We start from the raw sequence: 24,113 nt of genomic DNA, 5'->3' as shown, positions 1-24,113 counted from the left end.
AGGGGGGTGATCATGGAAGAGATGTCGAGATGAAATTGTTAGGATTACTGGAATACAAAGGATGAGAAAAACTGAAAGCAAAATGGAATGGAGAAAATTAAGGCGATCCAGGTTGAAAAATTAGAGGCTATCGTCTCATTAAATTGAGAAATATGTTCGGGATTATATTTCCGATATGTAATGACAATAAAAATAAGTGCTCTGGGTCTTTTATGTCCTAAAGGGAATAAACGGAGCTCTTTTAGGCCTAACTTTTTAAAGTTAGATGAGCAGCTAGTCTGTCCTTCAGCATTCACCGATAGTCAGTTCAAGCTATCAATAAACCCACGGTGAGTGAGCTGGTCTCACATGAATCTGACAGGGTCTTGTGTGTGTGGGGGGGGGGGGGGGGGAGGTGTAGAATCACGCTGTGATCTTAAAACAATTAATTATGCTTTCACACTTAACCCTTTAACGAACTAATTAAAATTCAGAAAGCGGTCGTTTTTCTGCCAATTTTTTGGGCGAGGGTGATTTGCTGTATCAAATTCATCATTATTTGAAAAATGTGAAAAATGATGAATATGTGCAAACGCAAACGAAATAGCCGATACACGCCGTTGGCAACTCTTCTTGGCTGAAAGGAAATAAGCACAAGATTGTCTAACGTCTATATTCGGTTGTATTTATATGTGAAACCAAAATTCAAAATCAATTTTGGTGCAATAAACAAAAGACGTGTCACAGACGTCTTTGTATGTTAAGGGATTAATGTGGCTTCATGACCTTAGTTCCTTTGACTGTAATTCTAACCTAACTCTTTAGTATGCAAGCATAATTAAAGGTTTTAAGATCACAGCGTGATTCTACCTTACCCCCCCCCCCCATATACACACAAAGTTAAACGATCACGTGCTTATGAAGCACATGAACTTCAAATATATCTGCGTGATTTTCTGATTTTCCTTTTGGTTGATTAATTCATGTACTTTGAATGGACATAAAGCGAACACATTGTTCGTATTTTTATCAGTTTGGTGAGGTGAATACCTCTGATAAACAAAGTTTTTGTATTCTTTCAATTAGTCAATGTTTTTGTAAACAGCTATTTAAAAATGACATGCGTAGATAGGGTTGTCCTATTTTTATTCAAGAGGAGGTGATATGATAAATCCCCAAAACAGACTCCTTTTTCACGAGTATTACCAAGTTTCATCGAAGAAAGCTTACAACGATGCAGTTGTAAGCTTTCTTCGATGCCCATTCCTAACGGAAATACCCCTGCGCCCTAAAGAATGGAATGAGCGCTGATTGGATCTTATTATTATTATTTGACACCTCCAGGGAGTTCAAAGACTCATCGAGGGAGGGCACCTGCTGTACAACTCTGTCTCCACCACTCAATCCATTAACTACGCCAACGCCATCTACCGATGACCACCACCACTAGTATTTCCACAATCACAAACATCCATGCCCACGGCGGGATTCGAACCCACAGCCTTTTGGCTGGAGAGCGGATACGCTAACCACTCGGCCAACCAGGCTGGCTAATAAACGGGCGGAAAAAACCCTGCTGTCCACGCCCAAGATCGGCTAACTTGGCTAAGCTAGCCGATCCTTCAGCTCCTCACGTCTTCGACGGGAATCGAACCTGGGACACTCCTTCCCTTCATATGGTTGTGAAGCGCAAAGCCACTAGGCAAACCGCGCCCACAAGGGAGGGCACCATCTTTATCTATCTCCAAGTCAAAATAGCCTAAAGAGGGATCGGTTTCCCAAACAATTACTCGCTCGAGTCTTAAAATGTGTCTCCACACGTTTAAGACCGGGCTGTGAAGTGCTTAAGAGAGAGAGAGAGAGAGAGAAAGAAACTGGCATATTTCCAAGTAGTTGTCATCTCTGATTATCCATGAATTATGACATTTTCTGAAATAAAAAAAGGGAAAAACTTGACCTTTTCATTCAAAGCCATTACTTTTGGCAAAAGTTTGAATCAATGAAAAGTCTAAAGATCAGCTCGCTTTTTTTGTGATAAAAGTTCACTTTTTTGATGAGTTCATCTCATAATAAATGTATTTTGTTCTTCTTGTATTTTGATGAAAACTGTTCTTGATCAAATATGAATTGAAACATTCAAGAAACTGGGGCAGTTGTTTCAGGAATAGTTCTTGTATCTTACATTAGCATATTATTTATTCAAAAAAAATCAATAAGTTGAAGAATGAAAGTGTTCAGATGGCAAGATAAAATTGTTAGGATTCGTCTGCTGAAAACAAAGACTCGGCCGATTTTATCTTATGATTTCAAAATATGGTTGCGTAACCATTAAGATATTATCAGTCACCAAAACAAAATTTATCTGTAAGTTAATTTCATTTATTTATCATATTTTTTGTGTGTCGCTTGTAATACAAGAGGAAGTTGGATGAAGCTCTTGGTGACAGGGGATTTGGAATTTATCTCACCAAAAATTCCGAAAGAAAAAAAAAAAAGCTACATTATGATATTTCTCCCACACTTATCTATTACCCATTAAGTTTTATAAAATCTCACTTCAGAATTCTGATATCTATTCGATGAAAAGTTAAATTATTATCCGATAACATGTTTTACAATTGAGTTTGCTGAAGCAAAATTATTTGCTTCAGCAAATCATTTTGTGAATAAATCATTCAGCTTTCAACTATAAATTCTAGGATTAAAATTATGAATAACAATATGTAGGCAAATTCTGTAAAATTCACACACCAAAAAATTTCATGTTCATTTAGTTTTGATTAAATCATATAAATAAAATGTAATTCTTTATAATATCAAGGAGTAATAAAATGGATAACCACATAAAACTCAACGCAAGCGTATACTAGAGATCGCCTACAGGTGGCGCTAGCTCCCGTGCACAACAGTAATTTTTTGTTTGTTTGTTTGTTTATATACGAGTTTACTTCTGAATGCCATTTGAAAATGGTTGCATACACGAAAAAAAAAAGTCCTTATTTGAAATGAGATAAATGAATTAATTGTATGAATTTGCAGATATACGAATCTTCTCAGTATTTCTAAGTGACCTTAATTTATACAATTCATTAAAAGGAAAAAAAAGGAAAACGAGTATAAAATTCTAGTCAACATATGTTATTGTTAACTATTCGCTTCGTAACAAAAATCGGACTTCTTAATCCGATAAGCATCGATACCGGATTTAGAAATAACAATAGAAAAAAAAAAAAAAAACCTTCTTCCTTCTACACAAGGAAGAAAATGATATGTTTATAGCCATCAAAAAAGACATTTTAAGTTATCTAAATATAACTATTGCAGGACTTTCAGCTTTTTCCCCTTTAATCTGATTAGTAAATACGACCCGGAGGGTAGGGAGAAAAGGGAAGACCCACAAAATGCACTTGCTCTGTCATTCGCAATATTTTCTCGTATTACAGATCAAAAATTACTCTCTAGGTATTTTCCCACCGATGTTTACATTCTTAACCCTAAGAATTTATTTTCCGGAAATGTTCCAATGGCTAAACATATTTATAAAGCTAATCACGAGATGTCTTTTTCTCGTTCACCAGTTATACGTACCTCGTGAAGTGATGAATGGCACGTGGACATGCTTCGCTGCCAAAAACTGTAAAGCTCTTTCCACGTTGTCTCTGCGCGCTGCCGGGGTTGCAGGCATCAGGTCAATGCCCATGACTGCTTCGCCACCTAGTAACGACATTTGGAAATATCGTCAATGGAAAGTTCAAATAACTTTTAACTGGACAGGGAGTGGGGCCACCAGGTAAGGTATCCGCAAACGAAATCCAGAGGTACTCTTTTATGACATAACAATTCAGGAAAAATTTATTTTTTATCCAAAATGAAAAAGTAATTGAAATTAAAAATAAATAAATAAATAAAATTGCAGAAAAAAAGTAAACGAGTCAAAATATTATTGTACTCTCAACTACGCAAACAAACGTTTGAAGATGGAAAAGCAGTACCCATACACAAGCAGTTGAACGGGTATGCACAGCTAGTACAATTGATATACCCCATTTAATTATAGTTTGGACCGATCAAGACCGTTGACTATCTCAATAATAAAATTCTATTTGCAATAAGCAAAGTCATTACTAAATCATGACAATCATTTGAAATTAAAATACGAAATATTTCAGAAGAGCAAATTCCTTTATACAATTTGTGTTGCTTAAAACGACCATAAATGGCATTTAACAACATACTACATGTCTCATATATGAGACATTTAATCATATACAGAACAATATACGAGACATCATATATATGCTAAAACAAATGTTTTTATATATTGATAATGACCACTTAACTCCAGTTTCATCCTTTTGAGGACTTGCCATCGCACTACAACCATATCTTCGAGGCATCCACCTTTTAAGAAATATTCTGAGTTTGCTGTAGGGGCTAAACTTAGAACATTCGTAACATCTGTGCAGGTTTTGCTTTGTCTTTACTGGGTTATAAAATAAAGATTTTTATCCTTATTTGTAGGATTAGATTTTAATGAAGTGGACCTATTTCTTTACTTATGCACAAGAGTTGACCAGTGTCAATGCTATGCTTCTATTTATTCTTTCAGTTGTATCTTAATCTTGAAGTATGTGACTCACATGCACTACTGCTTGTAGCCTTTTTTTTCCCTCCCAGAATTATCCGTTGGGACCAAATTCGATTCCAAAATAGTAGCTACAGAATTTTTTAAATTCTTGTATTATTTTTTGATCTGCTTGTTTTGAAGGTTTCAGTGTTGGTTTTGATATGATCAAGTTCGATTAAGCGACTAAATTACATCGCAATATTTGCTCAGTGAAGCATAGGAATGTATGCAAAAATTATTCAGATATTTTGTGTTATGAATGCTAATGGTGTTACGCTTGCACAACTCAGTTACGTACACATGCAAGCGAATTGATTTACTTAATATTCGTTGTTGCTGCTATATATATGTATATATATTTATTTATTATTTTTTTTTCGAAAATTGTTTGTATTTATATACTGAAATTCTTTTGTGGGAGCACTACACTAGTATTTTAAATGCAACTATTTAAGAAGCAGAAGTAATGGATGCTGTGAATGACAGCTTAGGGTGTAAATTTTTACTTATGCATTTACTCCTTTCTTATTTTGGGTGAACAGATTCAATGTGTTAGGCAGACGTCCAACCTATAACAACAACAATCCTTACCATTGGGATAATCATAGTTTTATTTTGTAATCCACGTTGTGAAGTTACTTCTGTTACATCCCTAAAAATTATTGTAAGGTGGGAACTGTAAGGTGGCTAGGAAATTGGTATACTTGGTTTGTTGATCACGTCTTCGTTCCGACTCATTTCGCGAATTGGTTGAGTAGAAAACGACTCTATTCAACCTATTCAGAAAAAGAGGCATCCATAGTTCTCGGAAATCTTGTAGACTTACATATTTTTTACATTGATCATCAATGTATCATGAATAGCAAATGTATCATCCACTTCATGATGTATTTATCACAAGGTGAATTAACTTCATAGATTCGCCTAAATTCTCTATACGTAAAACATAGTGGGTGAATGAAATGTTGTCTAGGCTGCACTTATGCTTAGCCTTGCACAAAACGTCTCTAGGACGACTTCTAGGGAAAGATCTCCGCATTGACATATATCGAGCTCTGAATTATCTAATACAGTATAATAATGCCGAGGGGGTGGAAGAGAGAGAGCGAGTGAGCCTGGAATATCCAAGTAACTTGAATATTTATTGTGATGTATAACCCATTCCATTCTTTGTTTACTTAAAAAAAAAAAGGGCCAAAACAGATATTAAATGGAGAGCTATTCACATCTTTTTAAATTGCTTCCCTGTTTAGACCTTTTAACAGTTCATGGAATTAGCCTAATCACACATGCACTTTCATTAAACAGAAACATGAACAATTCGCATTCCACATAGACTAGTTGGTAATCGTGTATTACAGTCCGTATCCTATTCATTGCATTGTCTTAATCAGCTACTCTTCTGTTTTAGTGTGGAAATATCAGTGTCCGCGCGGTTAGTCTAGTAGCTTTGCGCTTCGCAACCATATGCCTGGGGAAGGAGTGTCCTAGGTTCGATTCTCGTCGACGACGTGAGGAACTTAAGGATCCAAGAGAGCCGGTCTTTGACGTGGGCAGCAGGGTTTTTCTCCCCAGTTAATCTGGGGTTTTTCCTCCCGCAAACAGGCAAACCGGCTCCCTGAACGCACATGGACTATAGTCATGAATACGTCCCAGCCATATGCCGGTCCTGAGCCCGGATAAAATTGGGGGGTTGGGGAAAGCAATGGTGAACTAACCTGTAAAAATCTCACCAGGAATACTTTGTGGGCAATGCCTACAAAGTCACCTCCGGTCGGAAACGACTGAAAAGGAAAAATCAATCAATGTGAGACAATTTACATGATAAATATCCTGTAAAATGTTTAACTGATCGAGAAGGGTGTTCGTAAATTGTTTGGAGACAATTCCAATCCTATATTATTATTTATTTATTTTATGCATATATTTATTTATGCATATTTATATAGCAATATTCACTTACCCTTCTGTGCTAAATATTGGTTATAGTAAAACTGAAAATGTTATTGTAATACTTTAATTGTACGCATACCGGCCATTAAATCACAAACTTTTATTAATACCGTTAATAAAAAGTTGGACCTCCATTAGCGACTGCCAATACCGATCCTCTTCAATTCCCTGTGAATAGTTTGGTGAGATATGAATCGGAAACAGCTTTCATTAAATGCTTCGGTCAACTGCTGCACACAAGAAGTTCTCTTTGTCCGTAAAACGTTCTCAGACGACGTCGCTCTCTTTCCTAACAGACCCTCTTAGAACTACAGTTACGCCTCTTAGATAAGCAATGTGAATTATTTTTCCACTGATTAAACACCCAGAATATCTCACCTTTTGAGAAACCAGTCAGCTCTGCAGTTTTCAAAATTGTGGCGCCAGCCAGACGGGCACCCACAATAAGCGTTTATCGAACTCCGAAAGATCCTTTCTTCTTCCCATTGTGAGCAATACTATTGTCGATTACTGATCAGCAGCATTCCTAAATAGTTGCCTACGTGGTGACACGCATGACCAAGTATTTTGCATCTACACTGCGTAAGTGACGTTTACGTACATCTTCATGAAGGTTTCTAATTCAGTAACCGGTATGCGTATATTTGTAAATATTTTGTATATGTCATTAGGATAATAAACTTTGTCGATATGGCAACACACACACACACACACACACACACACACACACACTGTTTGTGCACTTACCCCAACTCATTTGAGAAAGCATTTCACTAACCAACCACTCGGTATGCAAAAAATGCTTCACTCTCTTATGCACCACACTTTAATACAGCTTACAAGAATGACTTTTGTCCTTATCCGCTTCCGTCCTTTCATAAATATCCTGGGTCTCTATTTCGTAAGCTCCTCTTAATAATTTATGTTTCAATCATATCACCCTTCTGCGCCAATTTACCAAACTCTGTAAATTACATTCTCTCAACCTGTCATCATCATAGTTAGTATCCTACAGACCCGATACTACTTTTGTCATCCACCTGTTATGAACCTTTTTCCAGAGCAGGCATCTCTCTCTCTCCTAGAATTCTGGGACACGAAATTTGAGCGCAGTAGTCCAGGTGTGGTCTGTGCAAAGCCATGTTCAGCGGAATGATCACATCCTTATTTATACTTGCCATTGTTCTTCTTAGTATAGTTTCATTTCTTTGTGCTGTTTTTATCACTTTTGAAACATGTCCCTTCAATTTCAATTCTCTGTCCACTAATATCTCAATATACCTGGCTTCCTAAATTTCCTGGAATACAATGTCTTCAATGTACACCGTTACATTTCCGAGTTACATTTATTGATGTTGAATATTGGCATCATGCTGGTCTGCCATTTAACAGTCATCCTCGTTCCCTTCTATATTAATAGCTCCATATTTAACTTATTTAAATGCATCCCAACTTAGGCATGTAATTCGTTTCTTCAATCAGACTCATCCCATAATCAAATCCTCTCTACCAACACATTCTAGCTGCCATTTGATTATTTCATTATCAGTACTTTTCTTGATTCTTCAATGCGATATCTACAGGGAGAGCAAGCTCACTATTCTAGAACTATTACTTTTTGATCTAGCAGTTACCATCATCGCCCTCAACTCCCTCAGATGATTTTCGCTGCTTCTCAGATCATTCGTCCCAACCATCGCAATCATTTCACATACATTCTCACCACGCTTCATAACTTGAGTTCCACAATTTAAAGAACTTCCCGGCAAACATTCTTTTAACAAATGTTTGCATTGCGAATCCCCTAGCATTATTATTATTATGCGACACCTCCAGGGAGTCCACCACTCAATCCACCTCCTACAACGAACCGCAAACACACCAAAACCATCTACTGCCCACCACCATCACTAGTATTTTCAAAGACAATCACAAGCATCCCTGCCCACTGCGGGATTCGAATCCGCAGCCTTTTGGCTGGAGAGCGGATACAATAACCACTCGGCCAACCAGGCCGGCATTATTTTCTTAACTTTTCCTCTACCTGCTATCCATATCTACTAATTTCATTCTTTAACTTCCAGTTTCCACAAATCCCTTATCCAAACTCTGAATCTTACTCAATACTGTCAGTAGCCACTCGCACAGGAGTGGCTCTAGTTTTTTTTTTTTTTTTTTTTTAAATCTCGGTTTCCATTCTTCAGTCACCCCGAAATGATTCTTTCATTCACGTTCTGCCTTATGCTTTCACGTATCATCACTTCAATAAGCTTACATTTCTCTCTCAAATATATATCATCGTATATTATCATCAGCTATGGTCAATCCGCTGCTAGATGAAGGACTTTCCAAGATTACTCTAAAACTGTCTGTCCATGGCTCTCCTTTCCCATGTCACTCCTGCAAATCTGATGATATCCTCAATTCGCTGTGATTTGGGTCGGCGTCGTGTCGTTTTTTCTCTTGGAATCCAATCCACTACTCCTTTCGTCCATCGTTGATCTTGTCTTCGAGCAATATGCCCAGCCCATTGCCTCCTCAGATGTTTCACTCCTTCTATGATGTCAGAGACTTTTGTTTGATTTCTTATCCATGTATTCCTTTTGTGATCCAGTCTTCTGATATTAAGCATACTAAATTGTGTTGTTCTTAATTTTTGAATTTCCTTTGCATTTAGTTGCTCATGTTTCACAGTCATATGTCAATATAAGAAGAATACATTGGCTAAAATCTCTTCTCTTGAGGCATACCTCAGGTTTCATCATGCACTATAAAAACTTGAAAACGATTCACAAAATAATGAAATTAAGTTTAAATGTTAAAACATTTGCACTTTTCGACGCATCGCCTCTGTCAAGGCGTCAAAAACAATCAAGGCGTTTTCGTTCTGTACATATGAAGTATCAAAATCGCAGATAGGCCACGTTAATAACTAGACTGTTTTGGAGACTTGATCTCGGTATTCTTCGCTTACATCGTTACATTTTGTTCGCAAGACCACTAAACGGTGATTTCCAACATTTATGTTGTGTACAATTATCGTCTGTGATCGCTGGTGACCAGTTTATTGGTCTATATACCTTGCAAAGTCTGACACATTTATGATGAACTACCACCCCTCTTAGAAAACTTTTGTCTTAAAGCTTCCCATATGTGAAAAAAAAAAAAAATACAGACATGTGTTTCATTGAGATTTTGTATCCATCAATTCATTTTTTAATGTAAATAAAAAATCATATTTTTCTTTGTGTTTCCTTGAAAACGCATTATTATTGCTTGTACAACATCGCAGAAAGTAATTGTTTGTTTGACCCAACCGTTGAGAATGGAATCCCATATTCATTGTCATTTCTGACTGAGGTCTCACGAACAATACAATATATTGAAAAAATGAGAAAGTTACCAGACATCTTGTGTATTCAGAAAAAAAATCGAATCATCTTAATATAATTTGCACTATTAAAATAAAAAAGCCGTTTTTTTAATACAAACCACAAGCTCTGTCATAAATTCTGAAACTTTTTAAGGTTCAGTTCTATCTGTTCTACAACAAAAATGAATTAATAATATCGTTCATATTAATAACAAATCATTAGACTTGCAGAACTTTTTTCCAATCACAAATGCAAGAAATCCTCGTTTAGATCACACTTAATTAGCAAGTTTCAGAAATACACCAAATGTTCCAAAAAAATGGGACATGGAAGAGAAAGAGACAGATGCTTGGAAGCAAGAACACATTTTTCCCCCCTCTTCCATAATCATTCGAAGTCTATGATTGCCCATTATGTGTTTGTTATATTGATGTTATCCACATCGTTGATTATCTATTTAGCTGGGCTTTTTATAAACCTCAAAAAGAGAAGAACAAAACTTTACCATACCAAAAGGTAACCACAAATATCGCAGAGTGCAGGCAGTGTAGTAATATAAAAGAGATTCAAGAACATTTATTAGGAATATATAAAAAAATTACTATTGGTTTGAGTTATAGAGTAATTTATTTACATGCAAATAAAATGCATTTACGATGCAATAAATAATAAAATATCTCTTTTAAAATGCACTTTAGGAGCAATCAGTTCCTATCGCTACTAGTGAAAATCGGTCCAAGTAATGTAAAAACCGAAAATCTTTTCTCCACGTGCTATTTCGATTTGCAACGTACAGTAGTGTCACTTTGAAAGAGCACTTGCAACTAATGGCCAAATCTGCATGACTGCCTTCGACTTTTGGATTTTCCTTTTAGTCGTCACCGGAACGTGTGTTCCACTTGATAAACACTGGGATTAAACATCTGAATCTAGCCTAATAACGATTGGAATAAATCCAATCCAACTGTTTACTTGAAATTATCAAAGTACTAGCGAATTTAAGAATTTTAGTCGGTCCTGACCTTTTAATTACACGGGGATGATTTTACCTTGAATTTGGTATGGTGAGCTGAAGCGATGAAAATAAATTTCTGTGTTGGGAGTTGAACTGTAAAAGAGAGCGTGCCTAACGAACTGGACAGTCGTGCATACGATGACCGTGGTCACCAAGCACGGTCGATGTACTCAACTGCAACGAATTCGTAAATATAACAACGAATGGTTTGCGACTTTTTGAATACGATTCCAATATAATTTAAGACTTATATTTACAGGAACTTGAAGTTATCTTTCTCTATTATATCAGATAATATGAAACATTTGTTTGCAGAGACGTTTTACGCAACTTTAGCCATCTCATTAAGCACAATTAGAATTATAAACGAATATATTTACCAAGCACTTCTATTAATTCAGCGAGTACGACGCCATCTTGTGTGTCTCTTCGTAAATCACGAACACGACGGCAACCAGACTTTTTCTTCAACTGATAATTAACCCAAGTCACGTAAGCTTGAAGTTGATTCTAGAAAAAGACATTTTGAATAATTATTATCACACTTTTTTTTTCAGTATATTAAACGACAAGCATGCAAAAAAAAAAAAAAAAAAAAAATCAAGCAAGGCAATATTCATATTAATACAAAGAATTAGTTGAAGCATTTCTATAATTCCGTACAGGGAAAGAAGCAAAAGAAAACCAGATCAATGTAAATCTTTCAAACTTCTTCTTCTTCTTCTCTATGGATAAAAAAAGGTAAATATTCTTGAAGGATTTTTGTATCCCAATTAAATAACACATTTGCATAATGTTCGGCTATATATATATATATATATACGTGTATATATGTATATATATTCCTCTTCATTCTTTCCCCCCTATCTGTTAACCATAGGATTAGAGCTCTTCCTACTTTGTTCTTTGTCAACACTTAACGCCACGAAAAGGCGTTAGTTGAAATAAGAGAGACTTTGAAGCAGGTCTCTCTCTCTCTCTCTCTCTCACCAGTATGCTATGAGTCACCGTAACTCAGTCGGTAGAGACGAAGCCCTTTGATTGGAAAGACCTGGGTTCGATTCCCGTCCATGACATGAGGAACCTTTATCTGGTCTCTTTCGACTAAACGTGAGTTAGCAGGTCTCATACAGAGTTGGAAGGTTTTTCACCCGAAAACTCGGATTTTTCGTCCCTCAGAAGGGGCAAACCGGCCCAAATACACACACACACACACACACACAGATATACAGTCATAAAATACATACTTAATCCTTTTGGGGCTCAACCAATCCTAATGGACGGTGGAGGAATGGGCGGGGGGATACCATACGAATAAATAAATAAACAAACCACTATGCTAGGATTAACAGTAGTCCATTTCCCAATAAAATTAATGACTTTCGCCAAAGATATCCCTTTAAGTTAGACAATGTTAGACTTGCAACATATTGAAGGTGGCTTTGCCTCCTGAAACACTCATGGAGCTTCTTGGTGCTCATATCTGAGATATGAGCACCGGAAGAGCACATCATGTTTTGGTTCCCAAATTTCAGGTTGCTACGGATCAGAAAAAGTGACATGCAGGGATTTGGAATAAAATGTTTCCTAAGCCTGTCACGCACGCTAATTCTGTGTAGGAAATAAATGCCGCTTTCTTTGACAAGGCTGCTTGTCGTGGTATTGTAGCGTGCGTGACAGGCTTAGGAAACATTTTATTCCAAATCCCTGCATGTCACTTTTTCTGATCCGTAGCAACCTGAAATTTGGGAACCAAAACATGATATGCTCTTCCGGTGCTCATATCTGAGATATCTGAAGTGGTCTTCGCAACCAACGAACTTCGTGCCTCATGTTCCTTGCAATCCGTTAATACCTTGATATTACTGGATTGCAATAATTTCCGCCAGGCATAAGATATACACACACATCAATCAGCTTTATCAGAGAATTCCTCACCATCTTCGCAAACATCCTTTTACTAGGTATACCTCAGTAAAATAATGCCATCAAACGATGCAGTGGAAAATGTGGCACAGTGTTTTCTCACCTACCCCACTATGCAGATTGAATCCACTTTTCGGAGAACAGCTGTTACCGAACCGAAACTTTTTCTCATAGGGTGTGTTTTCGTAACAAATTAATCGGAAGCTACTGCTCTAATTTAGGGCTGTTTTCACTCAGAAGAATACCACAACATCGCCCAGGCACAGCCAAGAAACTGCCAAATTTTCTACTATCTAATCATGGCTGTGTAAGCAGTAAATATACAACTTTTACTGCACAGAGGAGAGCACGACACTGTTAATGAAAGAGGCAGCTTTCAATCAACTCAGCGCTTTGAAATTCCAACGTTTACTACCCAGACATCATGACCGTAGTGAGAACTCTGATCCTTGACCTCTTTTATTGATTGAACCCAGTATGAAAGGGATCAATTTCTGACCGAGCAGAGCAACAGCATCAATATCGTCATTCTAATGACATCACTCGAAAGAAACAGAGAGAGAGAGAGAGAGATCTATACCTTGCGATCTGCCTAGAAAGTGAGATTCCTGTAAATTATTGTCTGTTGATCTTTCTATATAAAATTGATTTTTTAATAAAAATCATTTTATCGATATACTGTCTGTCAATAGCATCAATCTAAAAAAAAGAAGAAAAAAACTACATCTTGGTCGTCCCAGTCAGCTATACTTATAATTTCTGTTTTCAAACAAAAAACCGAAAAAGTCGCGCAATCCCACATCTTTCTTTCTTTCTTTCTTTCTTTTTCCTATATGAAAATGGAGAGGAATAATGTTCATTCTTCGTCTTCTTCACCGCCTTTTCCGTAGCGTGGGTTCGAATTCCGTCTATGAAGCGAAGAACCTTCATTAGGCGTTTTCAATGTGCTGGTTTCATATAGTGGTGGAGGATATTTTTCCCGGAAATTCCGGGGTTTGCCGTCCCTCAGCAGGCAAACATGCAATCGACAGACCAAAGTACTGTACATTATAACCAACGGCTTCATTTTGGTTTCATAAGATGATGCCGTATCACCCGTGTGGGACTGATGGCTATTGCATCATCGTGCGTTAATTAATTAAATAATCACTGCCTTTGCGTGGGTTAAACACTTTCTAAACCATAATATGGAGGGGGGGGGAGACGCCGAACTGTAGGAGTACCTGAAACATACTGCATTTCGTATGGAAGGTCAAGCATAATACTTTATCCGCGTTATCCTTGCAATTGCATCGGATTCACTAATTTTTACCAGACGATCATCTTTCTCGGTATTTTGCCAGTGGACTCTCTGATGTGTGTTCTCCACAGACAGAGGCGGTTCACTCGAGATAGTATTTTCAATTATCACAACAATCGCGTCGGTCAATCAAAATCCACATGCAGTATCAGCAGCAGTTTTCTATCACCGTGTGAGTAGATGTTTTGCCAAACAGGCATAAATGGAGCTTTGTAACAGAAACTATGTACGTTAGAAAATCTTGATAGAAACACCTTTCACGTGTGCTCGATGACGTTCCCTTGGCGTGCAACAGAAACATGGTTCATGCATGACGGGGATCCACCACGCGTCAATCGTGTGGCTGAAGTATCTTCATCAAGGCTTCCTGAGAGATGGATTGGTTGAGGAGAACCAATTACATGATCTACTCGGTAAACCTGACCTAAGTCCGAATTTTTATTTGTGGGACCATTTGAAATCATTGATGAACTCTGCTCTAGTGGGAATGTTGAACTGCCAGAACGTATCGAACATGCAGACATCAAGCCAGAAACTTTCAAGCTGTTGAGGCTGTCAATGGAAGTCATTTTGAACACCTACTGTGAAGTACATTCATTGTACAGTTTTTTTACTTTCAAATGATAACCGCGAAATCCATTGGAAAGGGATTTCGTGGTTATCATTTGACATGCTGCCTTCTATTAGCATTCCTGTTTGTGGACGTTCTTGCTGCCACAACAAAGTGAGCTTTCCATACCTATGTTTAGTTGGACCTTGCGTGAATTTTTAGTTGTAGAATATGCCTTTAAATTTCATGAGAGAAGTATGGAATCACCCTGTATATGTGATAGAACTCACGTTATTTCAGACAATAATACTACATAAGGTTATGAACAGAAGATAGTGAGAGTTGTCTACTGCAATTTCGTCACTTGTTGGTATACAAACCGTCGGTAAAGTGGGGATTTATAGATTTACTAAAATCAATTCTGATAACGACTAAGGAGAAGCCAGCTGCATAACTAGCTGTGATCCTAATTTGTCCAGTGATTATAGTATCTATTCTCCACCAAACAAGCTTCGTATTCGATACCCGTTGTGGGTATATTTTTTATGATTGTTCCTAGGATATCCAGCGCCCTGCTTATCAGAAACCTGGAAAGGCTTGAAATTTTTCGTGTTTGGTCTCTAGAGCAGGATTTATAAATAATCTAAAAAAATACAAAAATTATATAAAATGAATAAAAAAAATAGAAAACGAATAAACAAATAAGTTAATACAACCTTTTCCAAGTGGGAGTAACATGAAAAAAATCCAAAACTTGGCTAAAAGAGTAAGTTTAATCTTCTACACACACACACACACACACACACACACAGCGGAGATTGTTGTACAACATTCTGCCTACTACAAGAGAATCAGATCTTTGCCTCTTCTGTGATACTTCAGAAACCTTGGAACATATCTGATTATAGTCAATGAAGAAGGCGATTATCATATATGCCGTGGGTATTGCCTCTAGCACACCTCTATACACAACTGAGAACACTACTTCACAGAGACTAAAGAGGACACAAATATGTAATTTCCTCTTTATTTCTGCTAAGGATGTATCCACAACTTTTCCCTAAAACACACCCGATAATCGACATTACATTCATGGTAAGAAAATTGCATAATAGACTCTTTGTTGAATATTACTATCACTGATTTCGAAATAACTATAGCCCAGTTGATATTATCATTAATTTTAATGTATGTTCAAAATGTAAATAGTTTATTTTATTCATTTGTATACCTTTGCCAAGTTGAATAAATACTATTGGCCCTTATATTCACACGGCACAAAGCTATATACATAACTCTGGGGAAAAAATTAAACCCTTAAAAAACTGCTTTATAGAAAAAGGTAGATAGAAAACCAGAAGCGTCTCTCCAAAAGAATAGAAGATCCCTTCTGCCTTCTATTACACTGGAAAGACATTTGGCTTGTTAAATGAAAGGGATATAATAATAATAATAATAATAATAATAATTATTATTATTATTATTATTACTACTACTGCCAAATAATAATAATCAATGAACCGATAAGCAATGACGGTTCATTGCTTATCGGTTCATTGATTATATAGCACATATATAATATATATACAATACATATATATATGTGTATATTATATATTATATATAATATATATACAATATTATATATAATATATATATAATACATATATATACAAATAGCACATATATAATTTTAATATGATTCACTTTGACCTGCAATCAGCATAAAGACAATGTGGTACCATTAATATCTTTCGTGTTTCAATTAAAATATTAAGGCAATTCCGCGAAGTCAACCTCCATCTATGAGTTCTCACACGCCTCTCCAACCCATTCTACAAATAGCATATTTTAAAAGTGTTTTTAAGGTCCATTATATTCTCGTGCTATCTTCGGACCAAATCCATATACTCGACAACCGTGGTAGGACGTCCTGTTGAAACGTAAGAGCACTTGTCACAGAATTACATCATCGTGCTGAGCTATCTACGATGTCACAATATTATATTATACCAGTGCATTATACTGTTCGCAACAAAGTAATGATACAATCTAAATGCATCTCCACGTAAGTGTAGCAATGGTGGTAAGAGTGTATTACTACACTTCCGCCAGCGTGCTTCACGGTGAAGATAAAGGTAGCACTAGAGGAGGGGGGGGGATGTGGCCAGGTACGAAAATCAGTAAGATTCACAGAATATCTTTTCTTTCTTCGCCGTCCATCTTCTGAGCAGACAACATCACTGTAATCGTCCATGAGATCAACATGTTTGACCATGCTTTTTGGGTCACATCTTGTCCATGAAATCTCATCTAATCCCGTGTCCTACATGCGGCATGTACACTGACGTTAGTGCTGTAACTAGAGCGAGGCACTCGCCTCATCTGCAGGAAAGCTATTAATGCAGCAATCTATTCAAAAATACAGTAAAAATATACAATAATGTCACAGAGGGAGCCACTAGAACTCCTATTATATCATGATTTTAGAGTTAATATTTGTGAATGCTCAGGCGTTCCAGTACTTTTGGAAACATAGCCTACATAAGACATGGCACAGTTACAGTATACAAATAACCATAAACATTTGTTCCAGTAATCGTAAAATAATTTATAATGAATTGCATGTGATATATTCGTTTAGTGTAACTATAGCAAGATATACTTTCTCTGTCTGTCTGTTTTATTAGAATGATATGTAACTGTAGTGAGTGCATTCCTTCAAATCACAAGAATTTTGGTGAAGTAAAGAAATTCACGTTGGGTGTGTCGTCGCGTAAAGACGTCTCCAAGCTTTTTTTCCCGTACATTACTTGGAAAAGCTGCAGGCATCATACTGTCTACATCCACTTCTTTGACGCAATCAATATTACACGTACGTGGCACTTTTTTTAAGCTAATAACACGTCATTTCCGTCATGCAGGTTGCTTTCATCCAGTCTTCATTGCACGCATTCTTTCCTTCCACCCTTATTTTAGTAAATGTTTCTAAGCTCTTGAACATACCAGACATATTTTTAAGTTTTGTTTTTTTATCTTATTACGAAAGAGTGCTTATCTTGATTACATACATCCCTGTATGACAAAAATCTCTCTCTTTTTTCTCTCTTCAGCTGAATTCTAAGACATGCATAAAGTGAATTGCTCAACGAATACATCTTACTGGTGACGAGTCCCTAAAATAAAGTATTCTTAGATTTTCTTGTAGTTAAACTCTCTCTTTTTTTTTAGATTTTCGATTTGCAATGGAGCTGTAAAACTTATTATTCTCATAAGTCGAAAGAAGAAGAAAAAATAATACGTTTCTGATTTTCATCGTTCTTTTATCGTGCAGTTCTGAGAGAAGACAGACAAAAAGAGAAAGATTTATTTTCTCTATTTTCTCTAAATGGTTTAAGCACAAGTAATAATCATGATTTATTTTTTAAAAAATGTAGAAGCCTCAGTGTCCAAAAATATTACACGAGTAATATTCAGTCTAAAGGCCCAGATTTTGGAAGTCCATATAGAAAGCTTTATTTCTTGCATATTTTACGCATGCGTCTTCTGATGCCTCGTTGACTGCCTGCCACCGTCAGCTTATCCATTACAATAGTGGTAACATAAACAGAATAATATAGTTTATGGTGACCTTTCAGGAGCTATATCGGACAAGAGCCAGAGCTCTAGTCCGAAATAGCTGTCCTAAAGCAAACGATATTATAGCAAGAAGTATCTGAGACTCCTCCAAGATTCTTTCATCTTGCTCACTTAACTTTTTTTCCCTTCTGAACGTACTTTCTTCAGATAAGTAATTAAGTGAATAAGTCAACTGAAGCTAGTTTTAAATTGTGAAGTCTCTCAAGGCGACATGGTATTCAGGCAAATGCCGGAATTGTCTTAACTCTTATTTATGTCTCCTCTTCATTTAATCATAATAAAAACTAATTTCAGATAAATATAAAGTCATGTAAGTTACATGGGCATAGATATATAATGAAAATATTATCATCAGATGAAATAAATCCTCTGACGCCTTTTCATTCATCAAAGGATCGGGAACATTCATTTAATCTTAACTTAGACTCCTGAGTTCAGTCTGTAATATCGATGTCCTTGCTTGGAAAGAATTCGATTAAAGCAAACTTTTATAAAGACTTTTCAACTGAAAGTGAGTTTGATGATCTTATTATATAGTAGCAGGGTTTTTATCTTGGAAATTCGAGTTTTTCCTCCATCAAAACAAGTAAAACGCCTCAAGAACACGTGCGGTTAACGGACAAAGATACATTCGAATTTGGAGCAGAGTAAAATGATTTATTATTATTATTATTATTATTATTATTATTATTATTGCACGGCACCTCCATGGAGCGGTGAGAACCCATCAACAGAAAAAGTGAAAAACGTAGTCCTTACGTCTTTGCTATCCACACCCTTACCTAATTTCCAAGGATGATCTGATCTCTTGTCTTGTCCCCTCCGGCCAAGTTATAATATATTTTAATTAGTTCCCTGAATGTGTTCCCAGCATGTAATCTCTGTATCCCAAAATGCATAACGTTACTCTTTTTCACATTAAATTGACATCCATTATGATTTTTCCATACTGTCAGTCTATTTAAATCATCCTGCTAGCTCTCTACATCACCTAGAGTAACTGTTATCCTCCCAGATTTGTATCATCACAACTGAATATCTGCCGTCAAATTATTTCCTATATCCTTTATGTACAAATTAAACAGCAAACAGTAATGCGGAGTGGACGCTCGCAATGAGTCCAGGGACTCCAATAATAATATTTATTATTATTATTATTATTATTATTAATGGCTTTTAGGAAATGAATAAGCGATAGTCTCCTCCTATCATAATCTCAGAGTTTGAGGCATCCACTCCGGAGTGTGCTAGATAAGAAGTGACATTTCTGATTGTTATTAGTATTTATTTACATATACTCAGGTATGTGTTGTGTTACTCAGTTTGTAGGATTAGAACGTTGAGTTTCTTCAGGAATAAAACAAGGTCTCCTTGTTTGAATCAGAAATGTATTTATAATTAAATTAAATTAATTGAAAATTTTCATGCAAATCTTAATAAGCTACTTTACACACTGCTAGAAGAACCTTTGCTAGAATTATGATGATTTAAAAAGAAAACCCTGCTGAGCACAACTTTCTTAGCAAGCTTTCTACCAAAAGAATTACAAGGTTCGTTTTTAATTTCCAACTGTTGGGTATACAGGTAACGTTTAGCTTCTTTGGTCTTATAGATGAGGCGATTGAAAGGACGTAGGCATTTCAATATCAATTGAAATGTCTACGTCTATTGTGCATCAGCTATCAGCTGCTAATTATTCTGGTTGAAGAACGACTCTGAGGGTTGCTCTTTATCGGTACACTTATGATACCGAGAAATATCGACAGTTATTATTGAGCTAAGTTCTTTGTTCTGAAGGGAAATTTGGATGGAAGAGAATTCGAATGTATTAGGAACAGTTGTTGCTCTTTCATTTTGATGAAACAACAAAGTGCTTTCCAAAAGTTTCCAAGACTGGCTAGAAAACAATGCAGACTTAATTGAGTTAGTGATCGTTGCTGTTCAAACTAAAGTAATTTAATTCCCTTGCGAATGATACGTAGATACCAGTGTTTCTGTCGCTACAGGAAACACTGCTCGTAATTTTCCTTGGAGATCACGTTTAGCTGCTGGCTAGAACACGTGTAATATTGTTCGCTGACTGTTTTGTTTGCAGGAAAGAATGCCTGATGTACAATCCCTTCACATACTGCAATTCACATTACTTCACCTTAAACCTAGAAATGTCTGAGTCCTTTCCACGGCCTCATCTCTAAGTACAATATTTCGTGCAGTTTTACCTAGTTTAAAACAAAATTTGATAAACTTTTCTCTTTTACCTCTTAAAATCGCAGAACCCAATTAAATAACAGAATAATTACCTGGCATTTACCTGGAAAAACATGATGTGCTATAACAATGACACTCGACAGACCAATTCACAATGAAGTTATACAGCAATGCCTAGAAGCGCAAGTGTCATCTTTACACGTCATTTGCTGCTAGTCTATGACAGCACTTCGTATTGAACAGAAATTGTTCAAACTCGTACACAGTTTTCTTCCCAATCGTGATATTTATATTAAACGTACTTCAATCCTTTCGAAAAGAAGGTTGCATAAAAACGTATGTAACAGACAAAGATATATATTAAAAATAGTAATCTGAAATTTATTTAAAGTTCGATATATTGCTAAAAAAATCAATTTAACATTTTAATAAATTTCAGAAAATCTGTGGATAAAAAAAAAGAGAGAAATCCAACTTAAATTCTTATATGATTCTGAAATATGGACTTTTACAAAGAAATATCAAAGAAGATACAGGCAGCAGAAATTAAATTTTTAAGCTAAGCACAGTTACGGGATGCACAAAATTGGACGATATAAAATGAAGACACTAGAAGAGAGTGGCTATTTACATAAATAAAAAGATCAGGGAAGACAGAGTGAAATAGAAAGAGTATTTATATAGGATGGAGAGATATCGGTTACCAATAGAAGTGGATAAATATAGATCCAAGAGATAGACAGAGGAACACCACTCGAGATGGAATGAAGCTGGAACAGGTAAATAGCTAATCCTTGATAAAGAAGAAGAAAATAGTAATAGATTTTTATAGAGATGTTAACTTTAGGTTTAGTGGAATTATATCCGAAACAATTAAATCTATGAAGCCCTTCATATTACCTGTATTAACTGCGTGTGTAATCTCCAGGTGGAATGGGAGTTTTTACAAATTTAGGAGAATTGGAATAACATAAACGCCGCGTCATCCCCTAGTTATATCCCTTGTGACTGTGATTGAAAATAAATAGAGAATAAACTGAAAATGAAAAAAGACGTTTCTGTACTTTTTTGGGTTACCGAGTCCATTGGAATTTATATCCCCCATAGCAAATAGATACTTTATACTTTTTGGAAAAGATCAAGTCAAGTTATGACTTTTTTTGCTTAACAACAACTAAACAGCTTTCTACAACAAACTCTATTTAATCATATATCATGTTCAAAATGCAAAAAAATGACAAAAAATATCATACCGTCCACTGCTTCCATGTTGTTGAAGTAGCTTCAGTGGGACTACAAGTGGCCATGAGGGAAGGCATCTGATAAAATATGTAGGCTGCTTCCTGGACTACGTGACCGTAAAACCGTTGTCCATTGCCACCTGCTCGAAAGAAATGCATTGCACAGGTGAAAGATCTGGCGATTCTTATTTGTTTTCCGACATTATTTGTATACATCTTAATAAACTGAAGATTTACATGTTGGTAATAGTTATTAATAATTAATCTTAACTTATATACATGCACATAAATTTATTTGCACAATAATAATAGCTACTTAAATCCATAACCTAATGGCAAAGTAGCTTTCGTATCGCCAGTTCGAGTGAGCAGCATGAAGGAGATAACATGTAGTCTGCACTTAGAGGGCGGGGAAGCTATAATAATGATGGCAATTCGGTTTACAAGTAGAAGAATATGTCGCGAGCCAGTGGCTGCCTGTCCTCATTCTGGCCAGTAATTATAAATGAAAACTGCTAAACCCTGAATCTAAGCTGGCTGTTAAGCCAAACGTGCACCATTCATAAATAACTAGTGCCGCAACTTAATGAAGGTTCAGGCGATCTGAAAGTCAGCTTCGTGAACAGAAGCGGAACTAGGTCTACCTTCTGAAAAAGTTCCCATTTGATCATAGGAAAAAGAAGTAATCGTGCAATTTGGATGTTTAAGCACATAACATATATGAAAGATTCTTGAATTATGCAAAATTCGAATAATACATTCCTCTACCTTTAAGAAAAGTCCTGCTATATACCTTTTTTTAATTAAACAAGATCAAAGAGTAAGCTGGCCTTGTTGGCCAAGTGGATCGCTTGCAACCTCTCCAAATGGCCGTGAGCTCGAATCCTGCTATGACATGGGTATGTAAAGATCTGAACACAAGTTTAAATTTCATATCTTGTCTCTGGAGCAACATTTATGGATTATCAAACCCTTTAACCCACCCACAGTAGGCTAAGGATTAGATATAGGTGAAATTGCTAATAGATGGAATTCACAATTAAAATACGTGTACTGGATCGTTTATAATTAACACAGAGATAGCTAAGACCATGAGAATAGTGCATTGCCTGTTACATGCGTTTGTTCGCCATGATATATCTATTTTGCAGAAAACAAACCCTCTGCATGCTTACTGGTGAAATACTTGGATTATATTATATACTAAGCATATATATTATATACTTGGGTTATATAACCTTTTAACCTATCCATGACACTAAATATAAGATGTATTTATTTTCATGGGATTCACATTAAACATATTCTGAAACTTGATATAGGAAGCCTTCAGTATATCATATGAGTTCATACCATTTGGAATTCAATGTTCATATTCCATCCATTCATTGGGCATCATCAGATGCCGTATGGTCATTCAGATGCTCGATGATGTGCCACACCAATCTTCGCCATGTGGTCCTGTTTTATACTTTTCTGGAGGATTCCACTCTCTTTGAAGATCAGACACACCATCCATCTCATTGAAGCCTACCGCTTCCTCTTTTTTCAGAAACTTTACCTTCTATTTGAGGAAGTATTTTCTCAACCACATTTCCAGATTAAGAAATGGCCATTACTCAAAACTACTATTTTCTTTATGACTAAATATAAGCCTGACTTTGTTTTTCGGTCATGGAAATTAACAGACTTAAATGAATGCCTATCCCACGATATTATGTTGATTGTTTTCCTGACTTAGAAAGATATTCCGATTATTAGCATTTTATGATTTTTGATGCATTGTGGGGAAGGAGTTCCTTCCCCTTCTTCTTCAAGTGTCATCCCCTAGAAGGAGGTTGGCAACCATGTCACGGAACGTTTTTATTTCTTTTGCTGCTCTGGAACATTTATGGTACTTCAAGCCAGTCCGGTCCGTAATGTCTTCGAACCACATTCTCCCGGGTCTACCTCTCCCTCTTTTTCCACCCAATTTCCCTTCTAATATTAATTTCTGAATGCCTTCTTGTCTAGTTAGATGTCCAAAATATTTAAGTTTGCGTTCTTTAATTATTTTCATTACTTTTCTTTTCATTTTTGCTTTCTTTAAAACATCTTCGTTTTTCATTTTCTGTGTCCATGGTATTTTCAACATTTGTCTGATAGTCCACATTTCGAAAGCTTCTAATTTTTTCTCTGTTTCTTTATTTAGAGTCCAAGTTTCACTATTGTAGAGAAGGCTTGACCAGATATAGCATTTTATTAATCTTTTTCTTGTGTCTATGTTAATGAGTCTGGATGTTAGAACAGTTTTCATATCAA

At 36.1% G+C, this 24,113-nt stretch overlaps 1 protein-coding gene across 1 annotated transcript in view; it reads right to left on the bottom strand.

Annotated features, from left to right (window-relative positions):
* The window catches only part of LOC150094090 (dixin-like), a 334,744-nt gene that overhangs the window by 289,537 nt on the left and 21,094 nt on the right, over positions 1-24,113 (bottom strand). The window contains exons 2-4 of the mRNA XM_090412948.1: positions 21,825-21,952; positions 11,329-11,458; positions 3,568-3,693 (exon numbers count right to left, since the gene is read on the bottom strand). Coding sequence (XP_090269074.1) covers positions 3,568-3,693; positions 11,329-11,458; positions 21,825-21,890 — 322 coding nt within the window. The 5' untranslated portion in view covers positions 21,891-21,952. The remainder of the gene's footprint in view (positions 1-3,567; positions 3,694-11,328; positions 11,459-21,824; positions 21,953-24,113) is intronic.

Source organism: Typopeltis vanoorti, chromosome 23 (assembly GCF_054136105.1).
Source record: "Typopeltis vanoorti isolate ZY-2024b chromosome 23, IOZ_Tvanoo_1.0, whole genome shotgun sequence".
NCBI classification, from domain to species: domain Eukaryota; kingdom Metazoa; phylum Arthropoda; class Arachnida; order Uropygi; family Thelyphonidae; genus Typopeltis; species Typopeltis vanoorti.
Note: the sequence above shows the minus strand (reverse complement) of the source record. Positions and strands in the feature narration are given on the sequence as shown.